The 23,410-nt window shown below is 35.5% G+C and overlaps 2 protein-coding genes and 1 long non-coding RNA gene across 11 annotated transcripts in view; 1 reads left to right on the top strand and 2 right to left on the bottom strand.

Moving 5' to 3' along the window:
- LOC121386640 (multidrug resistance-associated protein 1-like) overlaps positions 1-3,762 on the bottom strand; it is a 111,745-nt gene extending 107,983 nt beyond the window's left edge. For both annotated transcript variants that reach the window (XM_041517610.1, XM_041517611.1), the window contains exon 1: positions 3,730-3,762. The gene's annotated coding sequence lies outside the window, so the exon portion shown is untranslated. The remainder of the gene's footprint in view (positions 1-3,729) is intronic.
- Positions 3,763-6,770: 3,008 nt separating this feature from the next.
- Positions 6,771-9,135, bottom strand: LOC121386166. Of its 2 annotated transcripts, none has more exons than XR_005959590.1 (3): positions 8,316-9,135; positions 7,791-7,889; positions 6,771-6,886 (listed from the first exon to the last, which is right to left on the bottom strand). It is a non-coding gene; the product is annotated as an uncharacterized LOC121386166 (long non-coding RNA). The 2 variants fall into 2 exon arrangements; XR_005959591.1 differs by having other exon boundaries at positions 8,326-9,135.
- Positions 9,136-9,250: 115 nt separating this feature from the next.
- On the top strand, positions 9,251-21,984 carry LOC121386636. Of its 7 annotated transcripts, none has more exons than XM_041517602.1 (11): positions 9,251-9,329; positions 10,081-11,099; positions 12,769-12,840; positions 13,272-13,331; positions 13,731-13,790; positions 14,245-14,304; positions 14,899-14,993; positions 18,205-18,420; positions 19,119-19,311; positions 20,035-20,190; positions 20,631-21,968. In XM_041517602.1, exons 2-11 carry the CDS (start codon positions 11,009-11,011, stop codon positions 20,681-20,683), a joined length of 1,056 nt encoding a protein of 351 aa, XP_041373536.1. In that variant the 5' UTR covers positions 9,251-9,329; positions 10,081-11,008; the 3' UTR covers positions 20,684-21,968. The 7 variants fall into 7 exon arrangements, 5 of the variants coding, with proteins under 5 accessions (XP_041373536.1, XP_041373539.1, XP_041373535.1 ...); XR_005959678.1 differs by lacking the exon at positions 9,251-9,329 and having other exon boundaries at positions 9,959-11,099; positions 20,631-20,739; positions 20,949-21,971; XR_005959679.1 differs by lacking the exons at positions 9,251-9,329; positions 19,119-19,311 and having other exon boundaries at positions 9,953-11,099; positions 20,631-20,739; positions 20,949-21,984.
- Positions 21,985-23,410: the final 1,426 nt, after the last annotated feature.

Below are 23,410 nucleotides of genomic sequence, written 5' to 3'. Positions count from 1 at the left end.
TCGAGAGCCATCTTGCTTTAATTAACAAGTGACATGAGAATCGTGGTTTCCCTGGCTTGTGTTAGCATGGTGCGGCACCATGTCTCAATAGTCGAGAGCCATCTTGCCTTAACAAGTGACATGAGAATCGTAGTTTCCCTGGCTTGTGTTAGCATGGTGCGACACCATGTCTCAATAGTCGAGAGCCATCTTGCCTTAACAAATGACATGAGAATTGAGATTAAACATGCCTTTTGCAATGATTAATTCTAACATTGCCTTAATAAAACTCAAAAAATATATTATCAACTAATAAAATATACCTGTTATGTATTTTGTCATTCATGTATTAAAGTAAGCACATTAATTACATTATTTTATTTCAATTAATTTTTGCCAAATGTCTAAGGAAAACACAATGTAGAAATAAAGAGTTAATGTTTGTTTTCTTAACGACACCACTAGTAGAGCACATTGATTAATGGTTAAGCCATTGGACACAAGACTGGTAGGTACTGGGTTCATATTCCGGTACCGGATCTCACCTAGAGCGAGCTTTAACGACACAATGGATTGGTGTAAGACCACTATACCCTCTTCTCTCTCACTAACAACTAACCCACTGTCCTGGACAGGCAGCCCAAATAGCTGAGGTGTGTGCCCTGGACAGCATGCTTGAACCTTAATTAGATATAAGCATGAAAATAAATTGAAATAAAATACTGACTCGTAGTCCGAGAAAACCTGCTACATTCTTCCATTAGCAGCAAGGGATCCCACAGACAGGACAGCACATACCACGGTCTTTGACCAGCTGTGGTGCACTGGTTAGAACGAGAAAAACCCTATCAGTTGAATGGATCCACCGAGGTGATTCAATTCTGCAAAGCAAGTACCATGGGCGAGAGCTCAACTAAGCTAAATCCCGCCCCCCCCCCCCCCATTAAATAACTACATTACCTAAATTTGGATCAATATTTTACTATCTACATGTATAATATAGTAACAGTTTCCAATCGTTCTGATCACTTCTCCTCTTTTGATATGCAATGCTGACAACCTTCTCTGTATTTATCCGATGACGCACCTCACATGGATCTTATTACACTCAGGTTCAATCAACTACCGTCCACACATTGTACTGAATATTGAATACAAAGATGAATTCCATAAATACAATCTCAATAGATGACGCCATCTTTGTCATTTAATATGGAGGCTGTGTCTATTATAGAATTGCAACAATTCACTTACATATCTTGTGCACCAAATACAGGCTATCTGCAATATGTATTCATTATTCAATACCCAAACAACCAAATTTATTTATTGTTTTTTTTTTTGTCTTTTTTTTTAAATATAGAACATCAAAAAGAGTTTTAAAAGAGCACAGTGTGCAAGCCGTGTGAATAGACATTAGTATCTTAAATAGTTTAGTATCCACTGTCCAATGTCTCATGGGGAAGTGCACTGGTGTCCGAGTCCTAGTTAGGTGTTTCTGGTAACACGCCACCATTTGTTGTGTCGTTACTTGTTGTAGCAGCTTAATATAGTCCAGTTTAGGAAAGTTTCTCATAAAAAAAATTTTTAAACTATAAAAATCTGATGTGCTTTTTGAAATCTTTCTTTGACTACATGTAGGTTGACCAAGCTGTAGTATGTAAATAACTTATTGGTTTGAAGTTACTTGTTATATATAGTACTAACTGATAACAACTGTGCAAATGGTTTAGTGCCACTTGTATAACAGCAAAACAAGGGTGTGTGGGTTAACTGAAAAAATTTGTGGTCGACCTGTTGATTTTTCACATGATACTTGTCAGTTGAGAGCATTCCCTAAAATTAGTAGTCACATGACCCTCTTGATAGTGCTGTATTTTTCACAGAATATATTCTGACATAGAAATTGTATTAAACTGCATGGAGTAATTAATGGTGGTGTGTAACCTTCATTAGTGCTACACAATGGAACAAGTCATGTGCACTATGCTGAATTGTGTGCTGTTGTTATACTTGTAGTACAGGTATGTAGTGTTTTCCATTGCTGGTTTTAGCATGGCGAGTCATCTTGCCTTAATCCGTGCATTTCTGTTCTGAGATTCAACAAGCCTTTTTCAATAATTAATCCTAAAGTTGCCTTTATAAAACACTAAACAAATATATTATTAATGAATAAAATATCACTGTTATATATTTTGCCATTCAATTATTATTAAAACAAGCATATTAATTACATTTATTTTTATTTCATTAATTTTTTGTTTAATAAAAATAAAAATAAGCTCTGAAAATGGTGAAAATGTCCCCAAAATGTTTCGAGTACCACGCCTAGCAAAATGTCCAAGGAAAACACTGTATATCAAAGGCCATGGTATGTGCTATCCTGTCAGTGGGATGGTGCATATAAATGGTACCTTGCTACTAATGAAAAATGTAGCAGGTTTCCTCACTAAAGGGGATGGGATGAAACCTAGTAGTAAAGTGCTTGCATGATGCTCGGTCAGTCTGGGATCGATCCCAGTTGGTGGGTCCATTAGGCCATTTCTCATTCCAGCCAGTGCATCATAACTGGTATATCAAAGGCTTTGGTATGTGACATCCTGTCTGTGGGATGGTGTTGATAAAAGATCCCTTGCTACTAATAGAAAAATGTACCGGGTTTCCTTTCTAAGACTATGTTAAAATTTTCACTTTTGACATCCACTAGACGATGGGGGTAGGATGTAGCCCAGTGGTAAAGCGTTTACTTGATGCACAGTTTCTGAGTTTGGGATTGATCCCAATCGCTGGGCCCATTGGGCTATTTCTCGTTCCAGCCAGTGCACCACGAATAGTATATCAAAGATCATGGTATATGCTATCCTGTCTGTCCCTTGCTACTATTGGAACAATGTATTGAGTTTCCTCTCTTAAGAGTATATGTCAAAATTATCCAATAGCCCCGGGCCATGGTGAATAAATCAATGTACTCTGAATCTAATGGAAAGAAAGAAAGAAATGTTTTATTTAATGACGCACTCAACACATTTTATTTACGGTTATATGGCATCAGACATATGGTTAAGGACCACACAGATTTGAGAGGAAACCCACTGTCGCCACTACATGGGCTACTCTTCTGATTAGCAGCAAGGGATCTTTTATTTGCCCTTCCCACAGACAGGATAGCACAAACCATGGCCTTTGTTAACCAGTTATGGATCACTGGTCGGTGCAAGTGGTTTACACCTACCCATTGAGCCTTGCGGAGCACTCACTCAGGGTTTGGAGTCGGTATCTGGATTAAAAATCCCATGCCTCGACTGGGATCCGAACCCAGTACCTACCAGCCTGTAGACCGATGGCCTACCAGGACACCACCAAGGCCGGCTGGTGTCAGTTAAACAAAACAAATAAACTTTCCTTTCTAAGACTGTCAGAATTATCAAATGTTTGACATCCAATAACTGATGATTAATAAATCAATGTGCTCTAGTGGTATCGTTAAACAAAACAAACTTGAAACTTCTACGCAAGTTGTACGGTAAGATGGCGGAAAAATTCAATACAGACCGAGTCATTATGATTCAGAACGGAAATACTCAGTCTGTAATGTGTATTTCTTCAAATGTCAAAGTTTTATGAAACTGTCGCTAACACTCACTATTTAAGTTCTTTAAAATAATAATAATATAATTGTATTGAATTGGGAAAATTTCGGAACTCTAGCTCAAGAGTGGGCAGATATATTAGCGATAATGCTGAGCTCACCCAAAATTGCTCCCCGCCACAAAACGCCTTAAAATCGGCAGCCATTTATTACTTAGTCGAATTTCCGCCACTCTATTCAGAACACCTCAACGTTAACAACAGAGTTAACGTTTGTTTTGTTTAACGACATCACTAAAACACATTGATTTTAACAACAGAGAGTGGGACACGATCGTGAGTCGAACAACTTTGAAGCTGTAGTTCTCATTGTGGTTTTACACTATAACAGGCATTAAATAATAAATAAATGACAAATATTAACTATAGAATTTCTGCGATTTGTCAGTAGTTTCGACGTTGCACGAGTTTTCTTGCCCTACAGCAATGAGGACTGAGGCTGGGTTTTGCCCGTATCAAACAAAAATGTCCGTATCTGAATAACAACATTTATTCATATTTATTCATATTAGCATTACTACCAAACAGCTATATAGGGTTGCAAACGAATCGCTACTATAGGAATGCGGGCGAACATCTGTGTGTGTGTGTGTGGGGGGGGGGGGGGGGGGTGGCAAGCTGGTTTTTGCCCGAATTAAACGAAAATGCGCTAATCTGGATAACAGTATTAATTTTATTCATATGGTTTAAACAATATTTATTCCCAATTATAATGCTGGTTGGGGATTGGCCAACAGGCTAACTGCTATATCAAGGCCTCTCCATACAATTTGAAAATGTAATTCAGGTTTATACAAGATGACAGACCAATGGTAAATTCCATGATTCCAAATCTTAAAGACATATTCCCACGGGCAAATTTACAGATCTGTTCGCAACCCCAGGTCTACTAAGGATTATAAATAAAAGTAACCTTAATTACTACTGAGATATATATGCTATATGCCTTTAAAAGTGGGAAACACAAAATAAAATCTAAATCATACATTTTAGATAATACATGGTCCAATAATTCTCCATTACTATTACCTAATACTTATATAACAAACATTATGTTTGGAAACATTGATATGTTTGGGTATTGTTACCTACACACAATTATAACAAATGTTGCACTTGGCCTTCCATATGTTTTATGTCCATACAGTACCTCTAAAAAATTCATATATACTAGTACAAGCAAGTAATTGTGTGGACACCCAGCTATTATAGACCAGCACGCAGGTGACAATAATTATAAAGTATTACTTGTGCATTAATTGAAATCAAAACGGTCTGAAGCAGTTCAAATTAATGAATTGATTCCACTATTCTTAAATTTATTTTCGGAAGATAGTCATTTCTACCAAATAACATTGTTTTGAGGTCAAAACCACTGGTGTAATAAAACTTTGTATGGCGAATATTATCATTCAAACGGAAGGAAATGTTTTATTTAACGACGCACTCAACACATTTTATTTACGGTTATATGGTATCAGACATATGGTTAAGGACCATACAGATATTGAGAGAGGAAACCCGCTGTCGCCACTTCATGGGCTACTCTTTTCGATTAGCAGCAAGGAATCCTTTATATGCACCATCCCACAGACAGGGTAGTACATACCACGGTCTTTGGTATACCAGTCGTGGTGCACTTGCTGGAACGAGAAATAGCCCAATGGACCCACCGAGAGGGATCGATCCCAGACCAACCGCGCATCGAGCGAGCGCTTTACCACTGAGCCACGACCCACCCCGTATTTTCAAACGGATAACGACAACTGCATGGCGGATTCTCACCGATATATCTTTTGAATCTATATCATTTAGATCGCTACATTCTAGGCGAAGTCTACAGTGAACTATTTGATTTGAACGCGTTCCAAATTCAAGAAATTGCTTGTCTGGTAAATGTAATATCGGACGGATTTCTTTTTTAAAAGCAGACAAAGATTCAATATTTGTAGTGTCAGTTTCGAGATTATTCCACATACGAATTCCAGATGGTAGAAAAGAACTTTTATAGAATTCTGTTTTGCTATATACAGTTTGGAATTCGCCAGCGTTACGAAGAGCGTAATTTGAATTGTTAGATACTTTTGGTGGTACCAACGATGACAGATAGTTGGGAGTTAGACCTTTTACCATTTTGTATAGAATACACATTTTATGTAATTCACGGCGTTAGGATAAAGACATAAATCCAGTCTCGTTGTATATTTTGTCATGACTGGTACCCCTAACTGCATCACAGATAGTTCGAAGGACATCCAAATGAAGGTTTTCCCAATAAATGTGCCTGAACTTTAGGGCAGTTGTTCCATATGTACGGTAATCACAATAATCAAATATAGGTAAAATAAATGTTTTGTATAGCATTTCAAGTGTTTACCTACTCAAACGGTATTTTAGACTTCGAAAACAATTTATCATGGGACTAACTTTATTCATATTACCAGTACTAATCACTGCGCATTTATACATGGATCATAACTAATTTTGCGGGTAGAATGATGGAAAACAAATGGCAAAAAGGTCTCAGATTTGCTCATTTTGTCCCAATACCTCTATACTTTTTGATTGAATTTGAGGTTTTACACCAGCACTAGGGCCTCGTGTCTCATACGCTTATGATTACTACGCATTTTGACACGAATCACAACTAAATTTGAGGGTAGAATGATGGAAATACATGGTAAAAAGATTTCACGTTAGCACAGTTTGTTGGAATATCGGTATGTTTGCCCCAATTTGAGGACGTGTCCACAAACGGCACACAGGACAGCCTTTCCTTGAAGCATCTAGTTCTCTGCATTTGAAAGGGCGTGCATACTAGCTCGAGTATCTTCTAGCTGTCTAAAGTAGGCTATACACCACATATAGACTTAGAGGATACTTGCATAGGCGTACGGGCTCCCCTTCTTGTAGGGGACAGACTTCCCAGATGGCACAACATGGTTGGCCCAACGTAAACCGTACCGTTGGCCCAACGTAGACTGCCGACGTTGGCACATGGTAATTTTGTCCGTTGGGCCAAAGTTAGCTCAGTGTTAGTAATTCCACGTTGAACCAACGTTGTGCCAACATTTTCATAACGCGTTATATAGTTGGCCCAATGTTGTGCCAACATTGGGCTAATGTAATTAAGAATAACAAAATCACAGTTGTAACATTTATTATCGAGGTACATATCAATCTTGTTCATCATCTTATTCGGATTCCGACTACGTCTCCATGGCTGCTGGCCTCGCACGTTGCCTCTCCTCCCCAAGTGCTGCAATAGCAAATGCAGAAGATAAAGATGTCATACTAAAAGGATTTCAACAGAGGAGTATTAAAAATACACCTGGAATTATTTAAAATTAAAGTATATACCACTGAATAAAAAGTTTGTTCGTGTGTATTCAGTATATGCAAATGTCACCTTGTTCAGACTATTACTGTTATAAAAAAATTACATAAAATTTCCCTCTAGTTAAAATGAAAGTACTTAAAGTTTGTTTTGTTTAACGACACCACTAGAGCACATTGATTTATTAATCATTGGCTATTGAATGTCAAACATTTGGTCATTTTGACATATAGTCTTAGAGAGGAAACCCACTATATGTATCCATTAGTAGCAAGGGATATTTTATATGCACCACCCCACAGGCAGGGTAGCACATACCACGGCCTTTGATACACCAGTCGTGATGTACTGGCTGGAACAAGAAATAGCCCAATAGGCCCACCGACGGGGATCGATCTCAACCGAATGCGCATCAAGCAAGCGCTTTACTTCTGGGCTACGTCTCCTACCCCATGAAACTACTTATTCATAATTCTAAAACTAAATAACATAGCTATTACATTATAGACTTTCTCTTATTTTGTTCCATGTTGATGGACATTACTTATGTCTTATTCTTGATTTGTTTTATCTTATTCAGTGTTACACATTAAATATATATTTCTTTTTAAAATGGGTGGGGGTAAGCCTGAAGATTTTTCAAAATGTGGGGAGGGATGTCTTTATACAGATTCTGCTATGTTCACCATATTAAAAATATTGAAAATGTGTAGGTAGAGGGTCCAAAAATGTCCAGGACCTCCTCTCCCCACCCTATGACTTTTAAAAGAATAGCCCTAATAAAATTATAAACTGAAAATAGTCAAATATGATGGCAAAAACTTACTTCCTTTTGCGGCCCCAACTTTGGTCCGATGCATATCTTAATCAATTTCTAAGATGCAGTTCTGCTCCTGCCTCTTATGTTGCTGTTTTGGGTAAGCATCTTCAGAAAATAAGAAATGGCAAATATTAAAGACATATTTTCAACTTATTAGATGTAGAATTATATCACAAGTTAACCCAATTATTGCTTGAAGAAATTAGAAGTTGAACATTATTAAATTAATGGCTTTTAACTTAAATTATTAGCAAAATTAATCACTGTAAACTTAATATATACTAACAAATTTCTAACAAACAATAGCTATTTCATGTCTGTGTCCAGTTTATTATAGGATCTTAAACGAGTGTCCATTTCTTATGTTTATGTCACAAATAAAATGATTTTTATCTGCCTTAGTGACAAATGCAAATTATTTCAAGTCTAATATCCTATTTATTACCCAAATAATTATGTTTTAAATTTAGAAATCATTGGATACGTACCAAGATATTTTTAACCATAATATTAGGGATAATAATAGGCTACCTTTTATCACCTTTCTGAGAATTAATTTCCTGATGCCGTTATGTTTTTCTCCTGCCAACCCAGTCGTAACGACAGGCGAAGGGCTGGGTGGATATGCACTCCATTATTCTCTCAATTACACCCTTTGCTGTTATGCGTCCAAAGAATTCAAATAGGCAACCTATATGTAATACATAAATACAGCAACATTAAATATCATAAAAATATGTTGCAAGTGGATGTTATATTAATTGTTCAGCTCTTAACATACATATTAAAATCACATATTACAGATTTATACTATTTGTTAGAATATGTCACAGGATTTGAAACTTTCAAAGAAAGATTTTTTTTTGTGTGTGTATGTGTGTGTGTGAATAAATAATATATTTATGTTAAATATATGTTTTTCTATTTAAAATTTCCTTTGTAAAATATTTATAATGGCCTAATCTTAGGTTTTGAATTTCCATACTATAAATGTTTAATGTTGATAATTGTTTTTCAGTTTCATTATCGATCATAGGCTACCAAATATAATGGCCGGTATTTGTTTATCTAACTTGAATGTTTTGCTAATGTCGGTGCAACGTTTGCCAACGTCGAGCCGACGCCTTCAAGCAGAAGTAAATTCGGCGCAAATGCTTCAATGCAATAATTTATTTTTTACTATTTACACAAAACCTTCGCAATTTCATATATAAATCCATACATTTTCTGAAGCAGAAAATATTCATACTCATTAAGATTTTATATAAGCCTAGTGTTCCAATGCTCAAAACTCTAGTGGTATAGGAGCATGCAAATAAATATTGGAATAGTGTTCCAAATACTTACGTGACTGGTTATATTCCTGAAATTAATGCTGGAAAATTTATAGTTTCTGTTCAAACACAAACGGCAAAAATCATTAAATTTATGAAGCGCCCAGCCTCGTTTTCATATAGTTACAATGTATGCAGGTGGCGCTACGGAGGTCTGTAAAGATTTGAGAGCGCGTCTGTTTGATTTGGATCTGTATTTGACAGAATACTGGTAAGTGCGCCTTATATTGTATTGCTTTGAATGATTTACCTGTTTACATGATCAAATGCACAGGATGTTTTTCTCAACGGGATTTTACATCCACTACAGATGAATTTTTAATTTTTTGAAGGTCGAGGACAGGACGTTCTGAATTTTTGTCAATGTCAACGTCGTTTTAGCTTCCTACACAATAACTAATACCCATATATCTTATGTAGTTTCACTTCAGATCTATTTTTGGTAAACGGTAAAATGTTAGATGAGAAAACAATTCCTATGCGGCTTAGTCTATTATTATTCGTGGGGGTGTGCAGTGACGTCATTCAAATAATGTGATCACCCGAATGCAAACAGCTATGAGATGCAGCTTTTTAGATTTAATACCTTCACTTTTAAATTAATTAGGAGCTCCATATTGAGTAGACGTCAATCATATCTGTTGGGTTTTTTGAAATTTTTAAAATGTATCATCCATCAAATTTAATTGGATGATAGTGTCACTGCTTGTGCATAATAGTAAACTGACAATGTTTTCCCAGGGGAAAATGTATGGCTGACCAAATGGGTCATATCATTTTTATTATTTCATGCATAAAATAAATTATTTAAAATAATAATAATAAACAAAGCACAAACAACGTTATAATGGGACGTCACATAATCGTTCAAGGACCCACATAAAGCTTTATTGACTGTGAAGATATCACACACATTCATGTTATATTCAACCTGCATGTTAACCGTACATTTTGTTTTTTAGGAACAGAACTCTAAAAGACCACGAAATTGTGCACACTGTGGAAAGACCCTTAACTCAAGTTTCCTCGAATGAATGCGAGATGAAACAGAGGGATAGTGAAGAAGCACGTGATGGAACAAACAGGCCTTCATGCTTCAAGGGAAGGCTGTCCTGCGTCCTGACACATCTTATAGCTGTAGCCTTAAATGCACTACTTATGTTAGACACCTTTCATTTGCCTATGGCACTGCATAATGCGAGCCACAAAGGGAGGGATAAAACAGTGATATTCAAGCACGTCACTGGTCCACACCATACTCCATGATGAGGCACAAAGCACTGACCAGGAGATTTGACTGTCAAGTACAGTTGGAAGCAGTTCACAAACTTGAGCTCCCTCGTGATGTAAAAGTGATAGTTTTGGATGTAGCAAGTGAATCCGAGGACAGGGAAGATCTTGAAGTAATCTGTTTCTTGCACGACACACTGCTGAAGGGTGAACTGTTACCAGGCTCTGTGGCGAACAATGACCATCTCACCAGGATCAGCAGAAACATGCATGAGAAGAAACTGACACTGACTGGAATAACTAGTAAACTATGGCTTCAGTACCTGTCTATGGTTGACATAATATAATGGAATGCTTTCTGAAGGCTGAGAGAACTGGAAACTGACTTCTTCGCCTGTCAGCTGTACATATCTTGCTGTAGCTGGACACAACTTGTATACAAACTCCGCCTATCTGTACCTGCAACACACTTGACAAAAGGAATTCCGTTGTCCACAAAAGCTTCTTGGATGGACACCGTGTTGTGAGACGAAGCAACAGATACTGACCTGACAATTGATCAGACTTGATCATGACTGAGCAGACTCTGGTGCAGGTGGGCTCACTTGAGGGACAGTGATAACAGTCACAACGTGTAAAGTGGGTGCTTTCCATGCCAGCATGTTGTCATATGAAGCTTCATGCAGGAAGTCACTGGCACTCTACGATCTACGAGCGATCAGCACACAGACTTGGGATCCACACGATCTAGGTTTGTTTCTTTGTTTCGTTTGTCTAATATGTCGACAGGATAGATTAGAAAGAATTAACATAAATGTTTCAAATGAGTGCAACATAATATTCGGGTTTTTTTATTTTTATTAATTGGAAATATTGCCTGCATCTATTGTCCTTCCCACAGGGAACGCCTTTTTTCATACTATGGAATTTAGTACAAGTTATTTATTTTGGGGTCGATTGTTTTCTAAATTGTACACAAAATAATAATAATTTAAAAAATGTATTTCCAAAACACTTTTACTTTTTTTCTTATGTCATATTATACCTGAAATTATTTACGAAAAAAAAGTGTAGGATGGTACGGACTATAGTTGTTTACATAATGACGTCATCAAATCAACACTAAGCATTATTATTTAGAGTCAAATATTTTTGTGATAGTATTACAGGGGAAAAAACCTTGAGTACCAATTTATTTTAGGTTATAATTAATTTTGCCGTATTTTAGGGGCTCAGGACCGAAGGGTCCCGAGTAACCGTAAACACATGACGTCATTTTATTACGTCATGATATTATTGTGTCTATGAAGATAACAGTAACGTTAAGCTTTCAAAACAAAGGTAGGTAGATCAACGAAAACTAAGTTTGTGGACAAATATTTTGTTGTACATAAGTAAACGTATATACCAAAAGATGTAAAATAATGAAAATAGGATCGAAAAAATGTCTAGTGGTTAGACAGCTACCGGTGTGGTCATTTGAAGTTTGGCGTTCTGTGAAATATGCCTGTCTAATTTTGACTTTTTCAAAACTTGCCGGTCAAACTTTAAAAAAATTAATTTACTATTATCGCCATTTGTATATTTCGTTTTAAATCGGAATTGAAAGACGCCAGCTATTCTGGAATATGTAACAGTATTTTTCAAGCCACTGGAGACTGGTTACATGCAATATAATATTGCTCAGGTGTTAATTATAACTTGCATAAGAACATGAACGTAAAATCGGAAAGCAACACAGGGCGGACGTTATTGTTTTTACAATTAAATAAAATCATTTAGGTTATCCACAGTGCAACAATAAAACATCTACCCGGAATTTTCAACTTCTCGTATGCATAAATTGTGAAACTGTAATATAAAAACGAAAGCATGCACACAGGCTGTCGTGAACAGTGGCCGATCCAGAAAATCCATTTTGGGGGTAGGGATGGGGGCAGTGACATGAGGTGGAATGCCAAGGAAACTTTGGGGGGGGGGGGGGGGGGGGGGGGGGGGATTGTAAAAAAAATGAAAATTAATATATAATAAAATTATAACTCGTAAAATGTTTTGTGGGCGGTGTCTTGTTTTAATAAGGGTAATATTAAGGTAATTTATTAATTAATATTTAACTGTTTGGGGGGGGGGGGGGGGGGGTAAGAAAGGTATTTTATTAATTAACATTTCACTAATTTTGTTATGAAGTCTTCTTTAGAGAAAGATGATTAATTAATTGATAATTAACTCACTTTGTTATGGGGTCTTGTTTTAAGAAAGATGATTGATTAATTGATTTTTAGAAAGGTCATCCACTAAATTAATATTTAACTGCACCCACCCACAGTCAACTCAAACATATTTTGTATTCATATAAAAGTTGGAATGACAAAAGGAGCTGAATAATTATTGCCACCCTCCCCCCATTCTTCTTGTTCTAGAAACTATACCGATGTTTTCCTTGTCTGGGTTTGGTGACCAATCACAGTTGAAATGGGCTGGTTTCAACAAAGGTAATTGTTAATTAATTATAATTAACATTTATCTAGGTTTGTACTGGTGTCTTGTTTTAATAAAGTTAATTTATTAATTAATATTTTAACTATAATTTTGTTATGGGGTCTTTTAATAATATTCAATTGGTTTTGTTATCAGTGGGGTTTTTTTCAGAAAGGTATACTATTTTATAATTTAATATTTATCTAGTTTTATCATGGAGTCTTGTTTTTACACACACACACACACACACACACACACACACACACACACAAAGCACTAAATTAATATTTAATTGGTTTTGTTATGGGGTCTTGTTTTAAGAAATGTATGCAGTAAATTAATATTGAACTGTTCCCACCCCCAGTCAACTGAACCATTTTTTCTTATAAACTATGGAATGACAAAAAAGTTCAGTAATTATTTTTTTTTTTTTTTTTTGTTCTAGAATTTGATCCAATGTTTGCCAGTGATTACTCACCATCGAAAGGACCTGGTTTCAGGAGAGGTAATATATTAATTAATAGTATATAACTAGATTTTCTGTGGTGTCTTGTTTTAATAAAGTTAATTTATTAATTAATATTTTAACTATAATTTTGTTATGGGGTCTTTTATTACTATTTAATGGGTTTTGTTGTCAGGGTTTTTTTTTCTCAGAAAGATATACTATTTTACTATTTAATATTTATCTAGTTTTATCATGGGTCTTGTTTTACACACACACACACACACACACACACACACACACACAAAGCACAAAGCACAAAACACTAAATTAATATTTAACTGTTCCCACCCACAGTTAACTGAAACATGTTTCGTTTTCTTATAAACTATGGAATGACAAAAAGTTGAGTAATTATTAACTCCCCCGCCCCCCCCCTTTTTTTTTTTTTTTCTCTAGAATTTGATCCAGTGTTTGCCAGTGATTACTCATCATCGAAAGGACCTGGTTTCAGGAGAGGTAATATATTAATTAATAGTATATAACTAGATTTTATGTGGTGTATTGTTTTAATAAAGTAATTTATTCATTAACATTCATTAACATTTATCTAGGTTTTTACTTGTGTCTTGTTTTAATAAAGTTAATTTATTAATTAATATTTTAACTATAATTTTTTTATGGGGTCTTTTATTAATATTTAATTGGTTTTGTTGTCAGGGGTGGGGTTTTTTCAGAAAGGTATACTATTTTACTATTTAATATTTATCTAGTTTTATCATGGGTCTTGTTTTACACACACACACACACACACACACACACACACACACAGGCACTAAATTAATATTTAACTGTTCCCACCCACAGTTAACTGAAACATGTTTCGTTTTCTTATAAACTATGAAATGACAAAAAGTTGAGTAATTATTACCCCCCCCCCCCCCCCCCCCCTTTTTTTTTTTTTTTGTTCTAGAATTTGATCCAAGGTTTGCCAGTGATTACTCACCATCGAAAGGACCTGGATTCAGGAAAGGTAATATATTAATTAATAGTATATAACTAGATTTTATGTGGTGTCTTGTTTTAATAAAAGAAAGAAAGAAATGTTTTATTTAACGACACACTTAACACATTTTATTTATGGTTATATGGCGTCAGACATATGGTTTGTTTTAATAAAGTAATTTATTCATTAATATTTGACTAGTTTTTCTGTAGTGTGTTACTAATACATTAATATTTAACTAGTTTTTTCTGAGGTATAGTTTTAATAAAGATAATTAATTTATTCATATTTAACTAGTCTTGTCTTATTTCAATTCATTTCAATTCATCTTATTTTCGTGCTTAAGTCCAATTAAGGTTCAAGCACGCTTTCCTAGGCACATACCTCAGCTATCTGGGCTGTCTGCCGAGGACAGAGGGTTAGTGATTAGTTGTTAGTAGATAGTGAGAGGGACGTTGGTGTAGTGGCCTTACACCTGCCCATTGAGTTGTTGAACTCTCTGTGAGAGCCACTACCAGGATAAGAACCCAGTACCTACCAGCCTTAAGTCATTAGTTCCCTTTTGACGCAAATGGACTATAAACAACATATCCATCAATAAATCCTTCCTTTCCTTTGTAGATATCTCTCCTGTGAAGCCATCCAACAGACAGGGCAAGAAGGCGCTGAAGGCCTCAATACAGAAACTGGCCTCGCCCACCCACCCCACTGTGTCGGTAAGTGTACCATGTAACCGTGGCAACTATGAGAACATAGACCTTAGTTGTTTTGAAATTTATACTCACAGAAAAAGGTTCCTATATGATAACTAAAATAAACTAGTCTCAAACCAACTGTAAAGTTTGCTAATGATTAATATTTGTTACTCTTGTGGACACACCCTAATTGTGCACAGTGGTGTAGGGTGGGGGCAGGGGCAGGGGTGGGGATCATGGACATGGGGGGGGGGGACATGGGTCCTAATCAAACCTCTTTTTGAAACTTAAATTTTATAAAATCATGCATACATACATACATACAATATATAGATATTCATACATCAATACATACATAGTATGCCCCCCCCCCCCCCCCCCCCCCCCAATATTGCAAATAATTTAATTGCCTTATAACAAGCCTTGAAATAAGCGCCGGTCACGGTCATTGTCCGGTACAAATTTGTAACTTGTCAGTAACAATGTTGATTGCGCCGGTCACCATGTCCGAAGCTCGCGTTGTAGTAAAAGCCGGCTGTTTTGGAGTCGAATACACTTAATGCACCGATAAAAAAAAAATTTGATTACGAATGAAAAAATACAAATGTGTACCAGTGGAATTCGAACTGGTTCGCGGGGCACTTGACAGTCCAACACGAAGTTCATCTACAGGTCAGGTCAGGTCATAGGGTTTTACGTGCACATTCAGAACACGCTGTTGTAGCGCACGCCTGTCGTGGGTACAAGAGCCGGCCTTGGCCGGCCCCTTTGTCCAAGACAGGAAAGGTGGGGGGAAGGAGGGACCGCCTGCACTGGCAGGTGCAAGGGAGCACCAGCAGTCCGATTGAATCGGTAGCAGGCGGGTGGGGGTGGGGGTGGGGGTGGTGCTATACCAAACTGGTGCGCAGTTTTTGTTGAGTAATTTTGGCGCAATTTTGAACGGTCGGTCGAAAGGTAAATGATTGAGCTAGTATAGGTTTTGAATCGAGTGTAGCTCGTTAGTGAGTCGAGAGTAGCTCGTTACTTATCGACCTTTATGATGCTGGTTGTCTCCCTAGGTTGTCCGTAGGGTCCTGATAAGGACCTGACCTCTTCTGGTCGTGGCATGACAACCCAGAGGAGACTCGTGCAATTGTGTAGACGTTCATCTACAGTCCACATACCTGTTTAGTAGGATTTTTTATAGTCTCGATTTTGCGGGAACTTACATTGCGAAAAGTGATGTCACGCATATTAGTAATTGACCTTTCGTACTTAGCGTATACTTCCTGTGGCGTTTTCGTTTAAAGTTTGCAATTCAAATTGCCTCGTGGTTAACAATTAAAGGATGTTGAACAAAATAACTTCAGTCTTTGCTGTAAAAGAACAGACAGGTACCGATAATGACAAATCAACTGTCCCTGTTCCCAGTATCCGCGGCGGGCAGCCGCCGATTAAATCGTCCCCCAAAAATTCCCAAACGAATATCCTGTAGAGTAGTATCTTAAAACCTAGCACTGAACTAAAATGGTAAAAGGAGTATTTAGTTAAAACAAATGCCTCTTTGTGGCTACAGTTTGAAGAAAACACCAAAGGCGAGGTTACACTTATGACGTGCTCGCTCTGCAAAACATTTAAAAAAGAAATGCAGTATAATCACGATTTTTCGGACGCATGGATCAAAGAGTCCACAAATCTGCGTGTGTTAAATGCTAAAGATCACTCGGCAACCAAAAATATAGAATATTACCACAAACAAGACACTGATGACATTGACTGAGTGAATCTGAAAGTTCAACACAAAGTGATAGTGACAACTGTTTCATGGGTTTCTTAAGCCCTATCCTAACCGGCCACGAGCGATTATTTTAGAAATCATTGACTTCCATTGCCGCATCCTAACTACGCGCGCGACGCGACAGATTTATATGTCGCGTCGCTCATTTAGAATATATTACCAATAACAAGCTCGCGGCTGGTTAGGATACAATGTGTGTATGTAATATTCAGTGTGTTTCTGCTTATCATAATGTTTGTAAGGTACACTAGTCCAAAGCGATTTCATGGATTTTGGTCTCACAATAATATCGTATATATGAATAAGTGTGTTTCTGCTTATCATAATGTTTGTAAATAGTCCAAACTGGATTTTGGTCTCACAATAAATATATATATGTGTGTATGTATATTGTTTAAAACACTAGGGCTATTTGAAACATGCAGAACAAATGTATTTAATATGTAATTTTAATAATAAAATCAGTGTTTCTGCCAGAAATAAATATTTGGGTATGGCGCTATGAATGCAACCACAGTCAACAGAACAAAAATGGATTAAATTTAGGGTTAGGGTTAACAAAATCATACATTAATGATAGGAGTAATTAATTTTGTCAAAAGGTTACTTAAAAAAGAAAATCTGTAAAAACATTTTTACCCGTTTTAAACTCTGGCAGAAACACTGACAAGATCTCCGTTAATCTTAGCAATGGCAACAAACTGAGCAATCTAATTAAAATTAGCTCCACTATTACATGTGGATCTAACAGCAGCCAGTTGGAGCTCATGTCCACCAATCAAAACCTTACTTGTAGAATCATGCCAGTGATTTAAAAATAATTTGAAAACATTCCAAATTATCTTGAAGGTACTAGTATACATGTTTCGTGTGAATTACGAATGCCTTAGAACATGTTTTATTTTATAAAATAAATAATTTTTAATGTAAACCTGAAGACTGATTTAGTTTTTAGTTTTTTTAATAAATAAATATAATTTGTAATGTAAAATTGGAGACTAATAACCCATCCCGTACATATTGATATGGTTCGCTGTACTGAGGCCACTAAAATAGACTCGCCCGATATTTTTAGAATTTGTATGCTCCCAAATAACGTTATAAAAGGCGAAGTGTGATTGGTCAATATTTAAATTATTATTTACAGAGAAAATGTTACTTCGACATTGGAGACTACGCAGTGTTGTTAGCAATCTGATTAAAATTAGTTCTACTAGTCTAAATAAGGCATTCGTAATACACATGAAACATGTATACCCTCAGGATAATTCGAAATGTTTTCAAATTATTTTCAAATCACTGGCATGATTCTGCAAGTAAGGTTTTGATTGGTGGACATGAGCTCCAACTGGCAGCTGTTAGATCCACATGTAATAGTGGAGTTAATTTTAATTAGATTGAAACCGAGTACAGGCCCTTTAAACCATGATCAAAGTTTTGCCTATTTAATTTCAGCCTAGACTCCCTGACCTGCATCCCAGTAGAAGTGGGTCTCGGAGCAGACACTTGCAGCCCAGTTTTCAGCGCCTTGAAGCCCAGCTGCGATCTGTGTCGTTTTCCCACGGCGGACTGTTGAACGTTGTGAGGAAACGCACAGAAGACATGGTGAACATCAACAAAGAAATGATCCAATTGATGCGTGCCAGGGACGAGGTCATGATTCAACTTAAAGTGAGCAGGGCTTTAGATCTCACTCATCTGGGCACACTGGGCACTTTTGTCTTTTCTGAGCACATGAAGGTCGTTTTAGTTTGATAGTACTGTCATTAACCACCGATGGAGAGTTGTCAATATTCAGAAATGCATTTCAAGAGAGTGAAGTTTAGTAGATTAGTACCCAAAAATGCATACATTTGAACTGTGATTAAACACATGGAGAAAGAAATAATGAATTTAGTCATTCTGACCCCTCAGAAAAATGGATGTCATGCGTCCATGAGTCTGGTTGGTGAGGTCAAAAATTAGCCAGCTAACCGTTTAGGCCTATGGGCCTCTTGTTTATCTGATATTAACTTTATTTGCATAAAATATGCATCATCTAAAAATGAGTAGCTGAAATTTAAATAAACTTCAAAGGGATGTGATTATTGTTCAGTATTGTATTTGATATGAACTTTATTGCTAAACAGTAATTTATATTTCAGTATTCTATAGCAATTATCAGCTTTATTAAGATAATTTCAGTTTAAAAAAAAGCTTTTAGTCTTGATTTTAATATTATTTATATATATATATATATATATATATATATATATATATATATATATATTTGTTTTGGTGAAATGGTCATGACAGCCCAACACTGAATGATTTGAATGCTATTTTTGTTTTAATTCGTCACTAAACAAAGATTCTTCTCTCTTTTATAGAATGGACTCCTCGAGGCAATTCATTGCAATCAGTTCCTTCGATCAAACTTCAAACAGCAGTATCATCAACAGCCCCAGCCCCAGCAGTATTCACACAACCCGCCACCATCTACCACTGCGTCTTCCACTAAACCTAAGCCACCTACCCCACCTCCAAAGCCAGTGATAACAAAGCAAATGCAGACTCTTCAAGGTGTGTACTTGGTTGTGGTTTTTTAAATTGGTATTCGAGCAAGTCATATCAACAATTTTTGTGTCCCAAATTCTATAGAAAAGTATTGCTCTTAGCACAGGAGACCAGTTTCAATGGGCATAAGCATTGTGTTATAAATCAAGTATATCAATGTTTATATATAGTTGTTATACAGACAGCTAGCTTTTTATTACTATTTCTACACTTGGGACGACAGGCAAATACAAAAGATCATGGGGAAAGAGCTGGGATTGGTGGGGGAGAGGGCCTCATGTCCCTTCCTAGTGCGCAGTATTCTCACCCACCAAAACAGGTTCCTCTGATCGTAATTGCAAACTAGCAATGCATAATATTTTGTTAGTCTTCTTTGTATACTATGATTAATTTTCCTATTAGTATTACTATTAGTAATGAAGTTCTGGATGAATTTAAATATCAAAACATTATCTTGGACACTAAAGTTCGGAACTCCATATAACAAGATATTACAACAACAATTAAGGCAGTTTTCAAAATGGATCTTATAAATTACATTGTACAAAGGACAAATTACAGAGATGGTGCTTTTAATCTGAAATGCTGAAATACCACTTTAGAATTAGCTTTCAGATTATTTCAGCCTTTATTTTGAAATTGATATCACACCCTTGGGTATTGTAGAGGTGGTGTTTTTCTAAATGATGCAGGTATTACAGAGATGGTATTTTTTTGTAATTAATACAGATGATTCAGAGGTTGAATTCTTGTTTGAGGAGAAGGCGACTGAAGAACAAGTCGCACGAGCACGGAAGTTCTTGTTACCCGATCACTTCTACTTGTACGAGAACAAACCACCCTGCCCCGGCTGCATTGGTTGTGAAGACGAAGATCGCGACAAAGGTATTATACATTAAAACTTTTCACTGCTATTAAAGAAAAAAGGTTTGAAAGGAAAAGATTTGTTATAGAAGAAGAAAATCAGTTCTGAAGAAAGTATCGGAAGGATGTAAATACTAATTGCTTTTATGATGCACTATTATGTGGTTGTCCATCTGTGACCGGATGTTTCATCCCTCCTGCACAAAAGACAAATTACAGAGATGGTGCTTTTCATCTGAACTGCTGGCTAATAGCTGCTGTTAGTGCAGTATGCAGCTGTAGAGTTTACCAAAAAATGTTTTTTGCCAGTATACATGTACATGTTTAATTGTTTGTCTGTCTCTCTGTCTCTCTCTGTCTCTGTCTCTCTCTCTCTACTGTAGGATACCATTTGACTTATGTGTTTTGGTTGTCTTCAACATCAGATATTAAAGACAAATCTGAATATGGTTTTCTTACAGATACAACTGATGCCAGCTTATCAGAGCTGTTTCAGAGAATGAAACTTGTTTGATATGTTGTGAATACAGGGATTATAGAGGTGGTGTCGTATTAACATGGGTAACAATTCGTTAAAGCGTTACATTTTGTTTCATGATTATAGCCCTTTTTCAACAAGCCATAAACCACTTTATCTATGGACACAATTTTGTGGGGATAGTTTCATAATCAACACCAATACTAGTAGATATATTGGATCTTGGTAATAGTTTCATAATCAACACCAATACTAGTAGATATATTGGATCTTGGTAATAGTTTCATAATCAAAACCAATACTGGTATATATATTAATTATTGGTGATAGTTTCATAATCAACACCAATATTGGTAGATATATTAGAGATAGTTTTATAATCAACACCAATAGTAGTAGATATATTGGTGATAGTTTTATAATCAACACCGAGACTAGTAGATATATTGGTTATTGGTGATAGTTTTATAATCAACACCAATACTAGTAGATATATTGGTGATGGTTTAATAATCAACACCAATACTACTAGATATATTAGGGATAGTTTCATAATCAACACCAGTACTAGTAGATATATTGGTGATGGTTTCATAATCAACACCAGTACTAGTAGATATATTGGTGATGGTTTCATAATCAACACCAGTACTAGTAGATATATTGGTGCTGTTTTTATAATCAACACCAATACTAGTAGATATATTAGGGATAGTTTTATAATTAACACCAATACTAGTAGATATATTGGTGATGGTTTCATAATCAACACCAATACTAGTAGATATATTGGTGATGGTTTCATAATCAACACTAATACTAGTAGATATATTACTAGAGATAGTTTTATAATCAACACCAATACTAGTAGATATATTGGTTATTGGTGATAGTTTTATAATCAACACCAATACTAATAGATATATTGGTCATGGTTTTATAATCAACACCAATAGTAGTAGATATATTGGTTATTGGTGATAGTTTTATAATCAACACCAATACCAGTAGATATATTGGTGATGGTTTAATAATCAACACCAATACTAGTAGATATATTAGGGATAGTTTCATAATCAACACCAGTACTAGTAGATATATTGGTGATGGTTTCATAATCAACACCAATACTAGTAGATATATTGGTGATGGTTTCATAATCAACACCAATACTAGTAGATATATTAGTGATGTTTTTATAATCAACACCAATACTAGTAGATATATTGGTGATAGTTTCATAATCAACACCAATACTAGTAGATATATTGGTGATAGTTTTATAATCAACACCAAGTACTAGTAGATATATTGGTTATTGGTGATAGTTTTATAATCAACACCAATACTAGTAGATATATTGGTGATGGTTTAATAATCAACACCAATACTAGTAGATATATTGGTGATGGTTTCATAATCAACACCAGTAGATATATTGGTATATATAATCAACACCAGTACTAGTAGATATATTGGTGATGGTTTCATAATCAACACCAGTACTAGTAGATATATTGGTGATGGTTTCATAATCAACACCAATACTAGTAGATATATTGGTGATGGTTTCATAATCAACACCAATACTAGTAGATATATTAGTGATAGTTTTATAATCAACACCAATACTAGTAGATATATTGGTGATTGTTTTATAATCAACACCAATACTAGTAGATATATTGGTGATGGTTTTATAATCAACACCAATACTAGTAGATATATTGGTTTTCATAATCAACACCAATGATATATTGGTTTTATAATCAACACCAATACTAATAGATATATTGGTGATGGTTTTATAATCAACACCAATACTAGTAGATATATTAGGGATAGTTTCATAATCAACACAAGTACAAGTAGATATATTGGTGATGGTTTCATAATCAACACCAATACTAGTAGATATATTGGTGATGGTTTTATAATCAACACCTATACTAGTAGATATATTGGTGATGGGTTTATAATCAATACCAATACTAGTAGATATATTGGTAATAGTTTCATAAGCAACACCAGTACTAGTAGGTATATTGGTGATGGTTTTATAATCAACACCAGTACTAGTAGATATATTAGGGATAGTTTTATAATCAACACCAATACTAGTAGATATATTGGTGATGGTTTCGTAATCAACACCAATACTAGTAGATATATTGGTGATGGTTTTATAATCAACACCAATACTAGTAGATATATTAGGGATGGTTTTATAATCAACACCAATACTAGTAGATATATTGGTGATGGTTTTATAATCAACACCAGTACTAGTAGATATATTGGTGATGGTTTCATAATCAACACCAATACTAGTAGATATATTGGTGATGGTTTTATAATCAACACCAATACTAGTAGATATATTAGGGATGGTTTTATAATCAACACCAGTACTAGTAGATATATTGGTGATGGTTTCATAATCAACACCAATACTAGTAGATATATTGGTGATGGTTTTGTAATCAACACCAATACTAGTAGATATATTGGTTATTGGTGATAATTTTATAATCAACACCAATACTAATACATATATTGGTGATGGTTTTATAATCAACACCAATACTAGTAGATATATTAGGGATAGTTTCATAATCAACACAAGGACCAGTAGATATATTGGTGATGGTTTCATAATCAACACCAATACTAGTAGATATATTGGTGATGGTTTTATAATCAACATCTATACTAGTAGATATATTGGTGATGGTTTTATAATCAATACCAATACTAGTAGAT

Source organism: Gigantopelta aegis, chromosome 12 (genome assembly GCF_016097555.1).
Source record: "Gigantopelta aegis isolate Gae_Host chromosome 12, Gae_host_genome, whole genome shotgun sequence".
NCBI lineage: Eukaryota > Metazoa > Mollusca > Gastropoda > Neomphalida > Peltospiridae > Gigantopelta > Gigantopelta aegis.
This window is presented reverse-complemented; position numbering and strand designations above follow the sequence as displayed.

What these genes read in the sequence shown, in the direction of transcription:
- LOC121386636 (XM_041517602.1), top strand. Translation starts at nt 11,009, where the DNA reads ATGTTGTCATATGAAGCTTCATGCAGGAAGTCACTGGCACTCTACGAT. An exon ending in TTGGGATCCACACGATCTAG is followed by an intron (nt 11,100 to 12,768) that starts GTTTGTTTCTTT and finishes TTCTTGTTCTAG; the next exon opens with AAACTATACCGATGTTTTCC. An exon ending in GCAAATGCAGACTCTTCAAG is followed by an intron (nt 19,312 to 20,034) that starts GTGTGTACTTGG and finishes TAATTAATACAG; the next exon opens with ATGATTCAGAGGTTGAATTC.